This window comes from Macrobrachium rosenbergii, chromosome 9 (genome assembly GCF_040412425.1).
Source record: "Macrobrachium rosenbergii isolate ZJJX-2024 chromosome 9, ASM4041242v1, whole genome shotgun sequence".
NCBI classification, from domain to species: domain Eukaryota; kingdom Metazoa; phylum Arthropoda; class Malacostraca; order Decapoda; family Palaemonidae; genus Macrobrachium; species Macrobrachium rosenbergii.
This window is the reverse complement of record NC_089749.1, coordinates 35843352-35859569: the sequence shown is the minus strand read 5'-3', so window position 1 is coordinate 35859569 and position 16218 is coordinate 35843352. Positions and strand designations below refer to the sequence as shown.

At 37.1% G+C, this 16218-nt stretch overlaps 2 protein-coding genes across 2 annotated transcripts in view; one reads left to right on the top strand and one right to left on the bottom strand.

Annotated features, from left to right (window-relative positions):
- The window catches only part of LOC136841690 (anoctamin-7-like), an 837447-nt gene that overhangs the window by 561774 nt on the left and 259455 nt on the right, over positions 1-16218 (bottom strand). The window lies entirely within an intron of this gene.
- On the top strand, positions 10309-11663 carry LOC136841937 (putative uncharacterized protein DDB_G0290521). Its single transcript, XM_067109350.1, has 3 exons — positions 10309-10484; positions 10851-11074; positions 11326-11663. Exons 1-3 carry the CDS (start codon positions 10309-10311, stop codon positions 11661-11663), a joined length of 738 nt encoding a protein of 245 aa, XP_066965451.1.

Below are 16218 nucleotides of genomic sequence, written 5' to 3'. Positions count from 1 at the left end.
GTCGGCCAGAGTGAGAAGGTAATATGATGGTTGTCTTTCTTCTGATGTTGTGAGGATATTTAGTGGAAATATTCAAAAGGAAAGGAAAGAAGAGGCAAACGGGTGATACATACAAAAGGGAATCAAAGTTAGGTTGATTTAAACAACAATAATCAGATAGATGGTAAAAGCAATGAAAACGAGTAAAAAATGCGCCGAAGTTTCTTCGGTGCAATTGAGTTTTCTGTACAGCCGCTACGGCGTATAATCAAGGCCACCGAAAATAGATCTGTCTTTCGGTAGTCTCGGTATACAGTAACGCTGTATGAGCCGCGGCCCATGAAACTTCACCCACGGCCCGGTAGTGGTCTATCCTATATCGTTGCCAGAAGCACGATAATGGCTAACTTTAACATTAAATAAAATAAAAACTACTGAGGCTATAGGGCTGCAATTTGGTATGTTTGATGATTGGAGGGTGGATGATCAACATACCAATTGACAGCCCTCTAGCCTCAGTAGTTGTTAAGATCTGAGGGCGGACAGAAAAAGTGAGGACGGACAGACAAAGCCGGCACAATAGTTTTCTTTTCAGAAAACTGTAAAACCACACCGGCAACTGGAAGAATTTATGTGAACACAAATTTTATGTTAGAGGCATGTTAGGTCTCTGGTTAGACTTTGTATAAGGATGGAAAATTTATTCACTCCCCATTTACGTGAGTACAGCGGGATCACATTATGAGGTAAGATGTGTGTGTGTGTCTGTGCGTGTGCGTGTGCGAGTGCATATAATACGTGGAGCAGCTAAGGAAGCAAGTTTGTCACTGAGTGCAGCCAAAGACTATTCGAGGAATGATGAATGAATGGTTCAGGGAGCGGGCGAAATACAAATTGTGTTCTTGAAGCATCCTCCAACACGAACTATAAAGAAGAACCTATCCATAAGATTTATAAAAAGGTAATTAAGGGCAGCAATGATGACAGTGGAGACTTAAATTTTATTTAATCTCCTAAAACTTATGTAACGTCGATGAACAAGGTGACGAGAGATTATAAGATCCTTTTGAAAATACAGCTGAAAAAGCAGGAAAGAGAAAAACAACGATGTTTCAATGATCCCGTTGTGCAGGTAAAGCAACTACACTACCCTGGCTCCAATTGTTGTATGGAATAATGTAATGGCTGGAAAATTTTTGTCAATAGTTTAGACTATGCCTATCATTCTACTAATTAAAATGAATGCATATGGGACCTTAAACGTTAACTGATTTACGTGTACTTTTAACTTTCGCGCAATAGATTAAAGATCAAGGAGGCCTGTGAATCAATTTATAAACGAACCATCTATTGCGTTCAAGCTTCCTGCTGCAAAAGGCGACCTTAGGGAGCGCACGTCAAGTCCATTCAATGCATATAAATGAATTCGTTCAGATACAAGACACTGGGCAAGAACTTGGGAGTGACGCGCGAAAGAGATATGGCCAGATCGGGTTGATGCGAAGGCCGACGGATGAGGGCTTAGCACGCTTATCTACCTCAGACTTAAAAGAGTGAAACTGAGTGAAGGAAACAAAGGTGACACCAACACCGAAAGATTAGAAAGTTCTAGGAAGGTCGAAAACAGTACGAGTGTGCTGTTACGAGAACCTTTTTTTTTTTTTTTTTTTTAATTCGAGACAAACCTTGACAAAGAATGGATGCGAGTTGGGAAGGGTTAGTGACCTGGGCAGTTTCCAAATACCAAGCTGAAATTGTTTTCTCTTTCTTTTCATCTACCTATTGATCGCTCTTCCACTTCATCCTTCGCTTTATTAATTTTCTCTCTATCACACAACGAGTCCACTGAAACCTTTGAGTACTTGGAAATGTGCTACTCTATGCCAACATTAATTTTTCAAATTGAATTTAAAAGTATATATAAAAGGAATTACATGTCAGAAAAATTGTTTTTCAATTAGATGATTTTGTTTCTTTCGCTTATCCTAATTTAATGATCAACAAAGCTTTATCTCTCTCTCTCTCTCTCTCTCTGCTTTGGACACCACTGACAATTAACTTTTGAACCTATGTATGTATGTGTGTGTGTATGTACATATATATATATATATATATATATATATATATATATATATATATATATATATATATATATATATATATGTGTGTGTGTGTGTGTGTGTGTGTGTGTGTGTGTGTGTGTGTGTGTGTTAATTAAAGGAATATGAATATGCCAACCTTTAAATGCCTCCTTATTCTTATTTTTCTCTGACAACAGTTTGTTACACAAGAAATCTCTCTCTCTCTCTCTCTCTCTCTCTCTCTCTCTCTCTCTCTCTCTCTCTCTCCGCATTACACCAGTTTAATAAAGAGCAAACCTCTCGTTCCCTAACCATGACATCTTTATTCTGCGGTCTCCACCTGAGTATGCAAAGTTCAGTATCCGGAATATCCGTGAAAGGCCTTCCAACCAATGATGATGTTTGACGAAGAAGGTTTTCTCATGCATTATAGTTCTTGATCGTACACAACTCGTAATATGTAATTAATGACATAAAGATGTCTTTCAAGTTATGTATATTATATTATATTATATATTATATTATATTATATATATTATATTATACGGTTCATTTCGCCATTTAAGGTCAGTAGTTCCCAACTGCATTAAGTTATTACCCCAGTTTTCCCAAAATTACGCTTAGCAACAACTTCATACCACCCCTACACCGATTATCATAATGTTCATTATATAACATATTCAGGTTGTACTTTCCCTCATCATCTTTAGAACAATAATGACAAATACTGTTACATTACTCTTCCTTTTGGAAATTAGTCAATGATTAATTTCCAAAGTGCAATCACACTTTCACTACTATAGCAATAAGGAAAACAAAATTTGCAAAATGCTAAGAATATAAATATACTGGAGAAAAAATCAAATGATAACCGCAATGTTACTTTGAGGCCTTTTACTAAAATAAAATATGGTTTCAGCGCCTCGTGTGGGTCGAGATCGCGGCCTCTGCAGATCTGGAACGAAGCAAACTCAATGAAGACCTTATCGTTTTATGTTGTTTGCTGTTCGAGCTCTTCCTAATTCCTACAGCTGTTGTTTTTGGCAGCAAAGGTAACTCCTATGTTGTTCTCTTCTTTCCGGTTATAACTACTATTGGTGGAATGTTTCTTTTGTCGCTGACATTGGAAAACATTCCGAAAATGTTTTACACTTTCCCCCTCACAGTCGCTCCTGGGAGAATCCGTAATATTTGCTGGCAACGAAGACGGTGTAACATCTCTTGTCATATTTATATAGACTTTTGTGGAACAGTTGCTGGCATCACTGTTTCCTCTTCAATTTATACCACGACCATTGAAATTATGCAGTATTTTTAGTTCCCACTAACTGCTGCTGGAATAGCGACTGTTGTTTCTTCCTAACGTTCATTACCACGGCAGTTGAAATTAACGTGGTTTTTGCAGTACTGGTGTAAGACAGTTCAAGTTCCGCTGTGTTGACAGTTGTACTGCAAAATACTGCAAGTTGTTGCAGCAAAAAACTTTCCCATATTGCTGGTGACGATTTAATAGTTCCTCCGAGGTTGGGGAAAGATTTTACTTCCAGTTGCTTTACCTCTGATGGAAATTTTAAGGAGAATATTACTCTTGTAATATTGCCATTTCAAACTTGTGGAAAACAATGAATCAACTGAATGTATTTATAAAGCGTTGCAAATGTCATTTTCGAAAGAAACCCCCACTAGTTGTATATCATTATGATAAAACTTAAGGCTTACAGACCATCGGTGACAGAAATCTCTCGGGTAAAATGCATCAAATCCCTTATTGTTTTATTTATTTTAATCTACCAACATTCGGAAATTATGTGTTAACAACACCGGTTCACTGGCCAAAATTGCAAAAATCTTACCGAAGTGATAAACTACAATCTTCTGAAAATTTGTTTTAGTTGCTCTATGTGCACTGGTACTGTATTATATTATAAAGAGGCTTTCATGAACTAAAATAAATACCACGAGTTTTTTCAGGAATACGTATGATGATTCAACAACACCTTAAACGCACGCCTTTGCCCGTCTCGTTGGCTTCCCTTTCCAGAAGGCCATTTGCCCTGTGATTTTTTTTTTTTCTAGAGAGAGAGAGAAAACGACTGCATACCCCGCCTAGGTATCCTGTACAATAAAGTATACATGCTTTGGGAATCGGTCCCTTATGAACTTGGCGGTAAATAATTCTTTGTGTCGTTCATCACTATACAGTCATTTATTAAAAAATAATATAAATAAAAAATATAAATATAAAGAATAGCATAAATATAAGAATAATATACGCGCATTTTCCCGTGCAACAGTTAATCATGAAATTCGCTGCAGACATGGTTATTTTTTTTCTGAACTGACTGAACATAAATTTAATTTGTTCGTAAAACCATTAGCGTCAATTGATAATATGCCCATTACTGACGGTATTTGTGAATGTCGACGTGAGCTAAATATTCGTCATCTCCCAACAAGAAATTTTTTATTCCATGGCCTGACAGTATATGGTTAAAAATATCTATTGACTGTAATTCGACGAGTCAATACTAAAACTGATCAATTAATTGACGTTTAAGAGTTAATTAGGAATGTTTCCAAACCAGCATTCTTTTTTTTGCCTGAGATTTTACTAGTTAAATAGTGTCTAACAGCTATAGCAAGGGAAATTTGTTGTTTTCAGATTAACTGTATATGCAGTAAAGTTAGTAGCAGTTCCATAATTAAGCTCTAGTCCTGATGACGCTTTTGGCCCATCATTATCCGGTACAATTATGGGCAATTTACTCGCAAAGCAAAAGTTAATTTCCAAATTTTCATTTTATTCTGGATTTATGAGCCATTCTTGTAACATTTCCGGAAATAACTTTACCTGGAAGCGTAAATTAGGTTGTTCAATTATTCCACTCTTCATGAGAATTGCTTACATGCATGGAAGTAGTCACCAAGAGTAGTTAAGGAATAAGTCAATTATCTTCATTAGCGGGAGCAACGGACATGGTAGTACAAGTGTTTTAGTAATAATAGGTATACTGATAATATCTCTAGTGGCTTAATACATTACAGCGTTATTTAACCGATAAGCACACTTGACCTTTAGTTCCACAGTCAATACCTCGTAATTTTACACCTACTATTGGTATTGTAATATGCTTTAAAAAGACACTATCAAAAACCACCTAAATTGCGTACAAACCTTCTAATAATGAGTCAGTTATAGGATTTATTTCATTATTAAGGCGCAAAGGAAATGCAACAATCGAGAGCAACCATCTTCTTCTTCTTCTTCTTTGAGAGAGAGAGAGAGAGAGAGAGAGAGAGGAGTAATCAAAATTAGTTCCCAGAGAGAGAGAGAGAGAGAGAGAGAGAGAGAGAGAGAGAGAGAGAGAGAGAGTAATCAAAATTAGTTCCCAATTCTTTGTACTCATAAGAAAAGAGAATTAAGCCGACCCAACGAGAGAGAGAGAGAGAGAGAGAGAGAGAGAGAGAGAGAGAGAGAGAGAATTAACCCGGTCCAACGAGAGAGAGAGAGAGAGAGAGAGAGAGAGAGAGAGAGAGAGAGAGAGAGAAGAGAGGAGAATTAACCCGACCCAACGAGAGAGAGAGAGAGAGAGAGAGAGAGAGAGAGAGAGAGAGAGAGAGAGAATTAACCCGACCCAACGAGAGAGAGAGAGAGAGAGTAACCGAAATTAGTACCCAAATTCTTTGGCCTAAGAAATGGGAACTAACCCGATCCAACAAGAGAGAGAGAGAGAGAGAGAGAGAGAGAGTAAACAAATTTAGTACCCAAATTCTTTGTCCTTGTAAGAAAAGGGAATTCACCATATTCAACGAGAGAGAGAGAGAGAGAGAGAGAGAGAGAGAGAGAGAGAGAGAGAGAGATTGAGAGAGAGAGAGAGAGAGAGAGAGAGAGAGTAACCAAATTTAGTACCCAAATTCTTTGTCCTTATAAGAAAGGGGAATTTACCCGACCTAACGAGAGAGAGAGAGAGAGAGAGAGAGAGAGAGAGAGAGAGAGAGAGAGAGAGAGAGAGAGAGAGGAATTAGTACCCAAATTCTTTGTCCTTATAAGAAAAGGGAATTCACCCTACCCAACGAGAGAGAGAGAGAGAGAGAGAGAGAGAGAGAGAGAGAGAGAGAGAGAGAAGAGAGAGAGAGAGAGAGAGAGAGAGAGAGAAGAGCAAAATTAGTACCAAAATTCTTTGTCCTCATAAGAAAAGGGAATTAACCAAACCCAACGAGAGAGAGAGAGAGCCAAAAAAATTACTGCTGCGATCAGAAAAGCACAGGCGGAAAGGTACAATCAGTACAGCAACGTCTAGCGTCAGCACTTTCTTTAATATACACACTTTTAAAAGTTGATCTGGAAACTGAATGACTAATGTAATGTTACTTTTAAAGAGGATACTATTTGGTCGGACTTAAGGAAGAGAAGGAGAGAATGATAATGAAGAGAAAGGAATGCTAACAGTGTAACCGAAAATATCAAACAAATCGACAGACAAAAAGAGCTAGTAAAGAGTGATCTGGGAAACAGAAAATATTATTTACCTGGCAAGCAGACAGCTCATCCGAACTGTCACAGTGTAATGTCAGACTGTCAACAGACATCGACCTAAATCTGAAACATTCGGATGCTGAAGAATTGGTAATACAAATGTCACACAATCAGAATCTATCAAGGCCTACATTTCAGCTCTTATTTTGTGGTTACATTCGATACAATTATTCCTGCAATTCTCCCAGGACCTATGAATTATAAGCATACATGTTCCTCTGAGAAACTCTAATAGTATTATATAATTAACCTCTGATAGATGCATGCATATTTCTTGCTTTCTAAGGGCACATCATAAGATATTCTATACCATATATATAACAAACGAATCATATAAAAAGTAATGATTTTCATGTGGTAGCAGTGCTTCTAGAAGCAGTCATAAACGATGGTTCATATTTTCAACGAAACTGGTAACTTAATAGCTATGCCTAATACGCACAGGAGGAAAAACTGAAAAAAGCTAAGGTGTTAGGAGGAAGGAATATAAATCCTTCAGTTTTGTAGTAATTAGAAAGAAAGAGTCACAGAATAGGATGTAGCTGCAACTTGGCTGTCTCAGAGGAAAAAGAACATTCTCTTCAGCTCAACGATACAACGACTGAAATAATATACGCAAGAAAGAAATCACAGTTTAATAAATTCCTCGCTCGCCAAGAATGTTAGTTCTAAGGGGAAGTTTACGGTTTGAAAAACTATACAAATGACATGTAATTTCTTTTTTAAAAGCTTAACTGAACAATAGGTTGATACCATAAGGTCAGACATAAATTAAATATGTTCAGCAAGTTAATTATTTCTCATTCATAACAGGCACAAATTTCTGTGAAGGAATACAGAATGACAACAAGGTTCAAATCCCACTGGTGAAAAAAATGGAACAGAGCTAAAGAACGGTTATGGTGAAAAGCAGGTAAAAATAAAAGCTATGGAGAAACACAAGAAAAAATATTGATGTGCAAAAGCAAAATAGAAATCGAAAAATAAATCAGAGATTAGTTATCATTCAAAAAGATGAAAATTAAATTATAATAAAGGCAATTCTATTACCACACATTTCACCAAACAGCGAATACCAACAGCTTTTATATATTATGTGGTAAAGATGCATTACTCCTTTTGCCATTATCATAGCATAGCAAGGATGAAAGTATTTTTATGAGGAGACACGTTACCACACTTTTTTAGGTCTATTTTTCTATAACAACAAAATTATATATATTCATATAGGTTAAAAGTAATAAAAATACAGTCACGTGTGGAACAAAAATAAATTTCTGATCCAGTTTCAATATCAACCGTAAGACGTGGGTTCGATCCCGATGTGAGTCAGAAATTTATTCATATAGGTTATATATCTTAATTTTTATTATTTTAAAAATAATCAAGCTTTCTTTGTTCAAGAACACACACACACTCACACTCACACACACACACATATATATTATATATATATATATATATATATATATATATATATATATATATATATATATATATATATATATACATGTGTGTGTGTTTATGTAAGATATATATATATATATATATATATATATATATATATATATATATATATATATATATATATATATATATATATATATAATATATATATATAATAAGCGTTAGTAAAACAATCCTTCCAAATACCGTGTTTTCTTGGTTTGACTATAGTATATAACATATTTTCCTGAAGGAGACTGGAAGCTCTCGGTCTGCTGTGGGCTATAAATCCTCTCTTCAACAGGCAGTCCCACAAATCTTCTCTGAAACCAAACCTATAAATTCTGTTCTTCTTGAGGAAGTAAATATGGAAAGATAGATATATATATATATATATATATATATATATATATATATATATATATATATATATATATATATATATATATATATGCACATACATATACACACATATATATGTGTCTATGCGTGTGTTTTCTAAACATATATACATAGATATTTATGTTTTTTCACGAGCAATTTCGAGCAACTGAAACTCGGGTACACTAAACGGATATTCAATACATGGAGCATAAGTCATTGTGTGCTTTATTGCACAATAAATATAATATTACGGGAACTAAGAAACCAACATAAGTAAGAGTGTTAGTGCCTTAGAAGAACTCTGAAACCATAGCGGAAACACTACGTTGTAAAAAAGAAAAGACCTGAAAGATATGTCAGACGAAGCAAAAATGGAAAGATGGTGAGAAAAAAAAAAGGTGGGCGTGGGGGAGAATTTCAGCTGGAACATTTTTCATTCCGACTATAGAACATCAGAAAAAACACAGAGAACGAAAAACAAAAAGGCGCTTCATTTTTCCCTGTTCCCTTTACTGACGCATCTGAAATACGGTCGATGACTGGGATTAAAAAAAAGTAGCCTGAATTTCTCTTTTTGTTTCTTTGATTACTACTCTTCACCAAAGGCTTTTCTTCATTCGCCTTTTTTACTTTTTGCTTTCTTTTTCTTTTCTCTGCCTCATTCTTTTCTTTCTGTCTTTTATTGTTATAGCTCTCGCTTTTCCTTTTCCTTTATTTAATTTCTACATATATGTAATTTCATTCTGTGATAAGTTACTTAATAAATCTTTCCCCTTTTAAGCAGGTTCCAAATGCATGGTGGTTCATCATGAATAATAACATCAATAATAATGTATCACTGCAGATCTAATTAAAAACGCTATATCTTACATCATTAAATGCCATTAAAATGCTTATTTGGGTTTAATCATGCTTTTTGCCAGCTGCTACTTTAGTTTTGATCAAGGAAGAGTTTCATATCATCAACCACTAGTATTTATAATCATAAAAAGTTTTATTGATACTGATCGACAAACAACCTGAGAGAGAGAGAGAGAGAGAGAGAGAGAGAGAGAGAGAGAGAGAGAGAGAGAGAGAGAGAGATGTGCTATTTCATGCTGAGGTCAAAAGACGTATGATGAGTTTGAACGGACCCTACCCAGATCACTTTCTAACAGACCTATCAAAGGACTTAGGTCTTTGTGCTAGTTAAGTGAGTATGCTACACATTACACCAAAATTCATATATAGCCTACATATGTCTCTGCGTGTGTGTGTCCAAGTGTGCGCGCCTTTGTAAGTATATGTATTTGTTTGAATGGATACGAGTATGTGAATGTAGGCCCACCCCGCTGGGGCCCTCCAGGCAGACGCCACAAAAACGTCAAACGAAGACCGACCACGAGGCCGACCTCTGACACGTGGTCGCCAGAAAAACAGACCAGGGACAAGCTGTAGAAACAACGTTTATTATGTATTCCCGCCAGACACAGTCACCTATGCATAAAAACGCAACTGTGTACAATTGTTAAAACATTTCAGCTTTCAAGCCATATGTATCATATTGTGTTCCTTGGCATATACAAGGAAATAGTTGGTCATTTTCATGTGTGGGAAAACACACTTTCTCCCAGTTGTATGCCCTTCTTGTTCTAAGTTCAAATCTTACTTTTCCGCTCGAAATTGTTAAGGACATGTCCAGAGTTTGGATTAATAGATTACGGACTGCTCTATGAGCAAGAGCCCGTGCTGGCATAAAGCCAGTTTAATAAAAAACAACGATTAATAAAGCAGTTTCGGCTGAGCGCTCTCGCCGAGAACATCTTTCCTAGGCCAGAAAGACCATCCCAGAGTACGGGCTACGAAAGATCACCGCTCGCCTGACCGACCGCCAACGGGATCATGGAAGACTTAAAAAGGGAGATCCAGAGTATGAATTTTCCTAAGTTTATCCCAGAGTGCTTTTTGGGACCAGTCAGGGAAGACCCAGGAGAGGAAGATCCTGTGTCACCTAGCCCTTCTGCTGCCGCGTCAGAAGATGATCCTGTGCCATCTAGCCCTCCTGCCGCCGAGTGGGAGTACAGAACCTATGGATGGACGACTACAGTATAAGAAACCCACAGAAGGACAAGAGGAGGATCCTAAAGAAGGAAGAGGCCCCCTCCAAAACCCTTCTCCTGTTGCCACTCTTTTGCCAGAACCCAGAAATTTCGCGTCACTGCGAAGGGAGCAACGTCTGCCTATGCACTAGTGTCAGACTTGGAAGCCACAAACCCAGAGTTAAAAGTGTCAGTGAGACCAAACCGAAGCAGCGACATGATTGTTACGCCGAAAACTGCAAACTGCCGATTTCCTGTGAGAAAACACCGATTCCCAGCGACTGGATCCATCTGAACGGATCAAGAAAGCAGTGATTTGCGAGTTCCCGACTTCCCTACCCCTAGAACCGATTCTTCAGCTGCAGAACGTCATCAGGGCCCAGAGATGAATCGGAAAGTCGGGGAACCCCACGAAGAAAGTCATTGCCACTTTCAAGGGACACATCCCAACCCACGTTTCCCTTGGTGTACTAAGGTGTACTCACCTTGGTGCACTAACCTGAGCCCCTATGATGCTTCAAGTGCAAGAGATATGGCCACCACAGCAGCTGCTGCACAACAAAGGAGAGGTGTGAAATATGAGGAAAACCACATCCCACGAAACAGGGCCTCGATGACTACAATAGGGGAGAAACAGTGGTAAGCACGTGCCCCAACTGTTCCCGTCAACACCATGCCTGGAACACGCGCTGCAGTGCCAGACCTGAGAGAGTGGCAAGGATGAAGGGCGCCCTTCCACCTTCGAGGCCGTCAGGGCCGACTCCTAAGCCGAAGCACCAAGTGGAAGCGACGAGAACGTAACCAAAGCAATCACCTCCAGCAACACCACAGCAATATCCACCATCCAGACCATGGAAGCAGCGTCGGACTCCGAGAAGAAATGTCGACTACACTCCAAAGCCACGGGAAACTGTACCTCCACCTTCCCTTCCTTCTGATACCAATACCCCTCCACCTTCCAAACCTGAATCTCTCCCTTCCTTCACCTCTGCTACACACCCATCCCCTTCCTCCTCCGATGTTCCAGCCAGTGCCAGCCGAGAGAGTGCCACAACATGCAGCGACAGTTGCATAACTGTCACAATTGAAGGTATTATCATTCTCTTCGAGAAACTGACAGGAAACCTGTCGACAGAGGAACACTGCTGGAATGCATAAAACCCCACCTAATCCAAAAGCCTCGACCTAAAGCAGCTGCTGTTCACTTCAAATAACAGCTGCTCCTTCAAATCTCACGCCAAAAATGTTCGTTTTCCCTGAGTAAGTGAAATCTTCGGAGTGTCCTCCTTAGATTTTCATCCTTTCTCTCTATTTGCAATTTCTCCATTTTCCTTACTAGTCCTCTACGACTCAACCAGGACTTTCCGCTGTCGAACTTTTCCTATTATTGATGGGCACCGCAAGGTTTAAAAGGGTTTGTAACCCTGCCTGTCCTTTTCTTCTTTCTTTTATACCTCCCATTTTAATCTCTTTACAGAACACATCTACTGTTACGGGCCGCTTTGAGAGCAAGAGCCCGTGCTGGCATTGTGCTGGTTTAATCTTCCACAAAAACAACGATTGATAAATTAGTAAGTACCTAGTCCGTATATCACTCACCTCGCTGCTTCTACATGAGTATCCATTTTATACTACTCTCTCTCTCTCTCTCTCTATATATATATATATATACATACATACATACATACATACATACATTATATATATATATATATATATATATATATATATATATATATATATATATATATATATATATATATGTATATACATACATTTAATGTGTGTGTGAATCTGTGTTTGTGTGTGTGCTGAAAATTCCCTGCATCACCGACACAAATTTGAACAATTCTGCAGAGGTAAGAAAGCGACTCATTCATTATTTCCCATAATTAGTAATACCTTAGACTAATATCCATGTAATACACCCATTCTAACGTGAACTCTGCATTAACCTGGATTCATACCCAGCTCTTAGCAAAATGATCTCTATTACAGTAATTCCAACTCGAGTCTAATCTTTTGTGCAACGGTTATTGCAAGCTTTGTTTACGATTTGCAGTTCTTTCCTGAAATGACTGCACTCATTGAACCGGTCATCAAAAAGGATTCCATTTTCAGGCTTCCTCTGGGTAAATTCCGATGAAATCCTCTCTGATAAAGAAAAGAGGGAGTGATTACCCCTCACACAAAGGAATATTTATGATAATAATGACCACAACGATGATATGACACTATATATATATATATATATATATATATATATATATATATATATATATATATATATATATATATATATATATATATATATATATATATATATATATATATATATACTGTATATATATTATGAACTTGGGCAACCGGCCGCTGATAGCAAGGCTGACAGGTAACAATAACTTGGAGTTATGTTACAATGCACGCAAGAGGTTTCCACTCAACAGTGTAAAAGTAAACACAAGAGCAGTGCCAGTGGAAAGATCATGTGACAATGTGGAGGTGTTGCCTAGTGTCTTAGAAGTGGAGAGTCACTGTCAGATTGTAGCAGAATAAAGCAAACATGGCAGCACGACACTACTGGAAAGCAGGCTGCAAAAATTCAAATGCCAACAACACCTGAGATATGTGTTATAAAATACGGCATTTTAGTAACACTGAAACGCATTGTGTGCAGCTGGATTTACAGTATTACCGAAGGCTATCATATACGACTTGTTTTACTGGAAGCATTGAAATGGGTTGTGCAACACGGTGAATTGGTAACACTGCTATGTGGGCGCTATAACATATGGCATGCTCAAAGATGTGAAATCCTCGTTATACATGTTAGGCAGGTAACACAGGAATGTACACTCTAAATTACGAGGATATATTGATCACTGGAAGGCCTGCCCGATAGACTGCGAGAAACCGAAATATTTGTAATAATATGAACAACCCGGCAAAATGGAGCAAATTGTTTACCGTGAGAAGCACGTTAGACACCATGGCTAATAGTGATAACGAAAGTGGCGTTCGGGCCATAAGTTGGTCGCTCACGTCGAACACTGATGACATTATGTAACGTGATCTACAAAGTCCGTTTACAAATTGAAAACCAACGAGAAAAAGGTTAAAGGCCATAACAAATCAATGAACGAATAACTACAGTATAGAGACCGTGACAACGCAAGAACAACGCGAGTAACATTACAAAGGCAAATTAGTAATGGTGTCCTTTACCGAGCACATCGATGCCCATTTGAAAGCAGTAATGACCGGTGAGAAGACGCTGCGAATCGCAGATTTCCGGCAAAGGGAATAATGCAGACATACTGCAGTGTTTTGCAGACACCGAACTAAGCAAATACTGCAGACAGACTGCAGTGAAATGCTGGTGCAATGGCTCTTCTTCATCCCTCTCCCTGTTTTTCGCGAGTGCAGTCAGAAAAAGCACGTTTCAAAGCACCGAAAGCAAAGGTATTATCTGCTTGAGCAAGCTTTGACAGCTTACGCGAATTCCTCAAGAGTCAGAAGCAAATTCAAGGAAAAATACGTTCTGCTCTCAAATTTTGTTTGCTGTGCAAACAGTCAGTAACTGGAAAAAAACAAGAAGCAATAAAAAGAGAGAGAAAAAAAACATGCACGTCGGTCTGACTTTGGCTGCTGTTATACCAAAAGTTCTTTAATCAACTAATACGTGTCAGCCAACCAAATGATAAATACTTACAAATAGATAAAAAAATTTGATCAAACATTGCAAAACAGAAGATTAGTTTCTTATCGCAGTCAACATGGATAACTAACAAGACGGGTAAGTTTATCGTATAAATTTGCGAGAAAAGTAAAAAATATAAACAAACTGTTGTATTTCATGACACGCACGCACGCGCGCACGCACTCATATATATATATATATATATATATATATATATATATATATATATATATATATATATATATATATATATATATATATATATATATATATATATATATATATATGTATGTATGTATGTATGTATATATATATATGCACTTTTATTTTACCTTTTTATTAATATGATATAATTTCCCGCAATTCATGACCTACCCACTGTTGATGGTGATTTGCTTTTGCTTCAGGAAGATTGATTCTCGACTTACCTGCATCATAATTTGATATTTCCTTTGTGAGAATGTTTTATAGGGTTTACGAGTAATTTGTCGGGTTTTTTTTCTACATTTAAGCTTTTGCTAGTCATTTATTGGCGGGACATTGTTTTCTTGGAATTAGGAAGACATTTTTGAAAGTTTATTAAAAAGAAAAGGTCTTGATAAGGAATATGGGGAAATATTTTAAAGCTTCTGATGGAACATTTCGCTTAAGACTGCAGTCTGTGATCTTTCGTGGTGCCTCATGGTCATTTCACTGCGGAATCCAGGAAATCTAGAAAATGATTTTTCGAAGTTCCTTATGAATCCGTCTGCGCCATTTACACTTTACTCTTCTATTGTACTTAATTTTTTCGTCATTTAAAACATGGCAATCTTCTCAATTTGTAGGATAGCTTGCTGCGTTCCCGTGGTTTTTTTCACTAATTTAGAATAGAACGACGGGAACGCAACAAGTTATCCTACAAATTAAGAAGATTACAATATTTTAAAAGATGAAAAAAGTTAAGTACAATGGAAGCGTAAATTGTGCAGATGTCTTCATAAGGAACTTCGAAAATTCATTTTCTAGATTTCCTGGATTCCGCAGTTAAATGAACATGAGGCACCACGAAAGATCACAGACTGCAGTCTTAAGCGAAATGTTCCATCAGAAGCCTTAAAATATTTCCCCATATTCCTTATCAAGACCTTTTCTTTCTAATAAACTTTCAAAAATGTCTTCCTAATTCCAAGAAAACACTGTCCCGCCAATAAATGACTAGCAAAAGCTTAAATGTAGAAAAAAAAAACCGACAAATTACTCGTAAATCGTCTAAAACATTCTCACAGAGGAAGCAGCTTTCAAATTATGATGCAGGAAAGTCGAGAATCAATCTTCCTGAAGCACAAGCAATAAAAAAAAGATAAGATTCTATCTTTTTAATATCTTGGCATTTAAAAGACTTGCATGATATATAAATGCTCAAGATGTCTAGACAACCAAGTCTGAAAAAGTAAAAACATAAAATACTACCCCCATTAAGAAGCGACTGTCTTCCTGATTGCGAAGAAAGAAAGACGTTTAAAATATTTTAAATATTTTCCTCTTTTTTGAAATCAAGGAAGCATCAGGAAAATATTAGATTCTAAGGTAAAGTGATCATAAAAACGCTTGCTTTGAGTGTTTAAAACATATAACCAAATTATATTTCCCTTTCCATTTACCTTCCAATTTCTCGTTCAGAACAGAACGCACCATTAATTTATCCTGATTAATAAACAAACAAAGTCCATAATTTTAGATCTTAGGATAAAGAGATGCGAAAATGGCTCCTCACTGTATATTCCCAATGAAATATCATTCCAGCTTGTGAATGCGAAATAATGAACTGCATTTAGCTTTATTTCTATATTACGTAGCAAGTTACATAATGACCAACTACCTCACCCAGACGGTCATTATTCCACAATTTAGTGACAGCCGTCATTTTACGTATGTAATATTACTATTTCCCAAGGTTATTTACTAATACAAGGAAAAAATAAAGAGAAATGTGAGAAATTTTTCCTTCAATTCTCTCTACCTCATTCGATA

Excerpts from the sequence above, each read along its gene's own strand:
- LOC136841937 (XM_067109350.1), top strand. The coding sequence starts at position 10,309 with ATGGAAGACTTAAAAAGGGAGATCCAGAGTATGAATTTTCCTAAGTTT. Across the intron at positions 10,485-10,850 it reads CCTCCTGCCGCCGAGTGGGA|AACCGATTCTTCAGCTGCAG; the intron begins GTACAGAACCTA and ends CCCTACCCCTAG. Across the intron at positions 11,075-11,325 it reads TGCTGCACAACAAAGGAGAG|CAACACCACAGCAATATCCA; the intron begins GTGTGAAATATG and ends AATCACCTCCAG.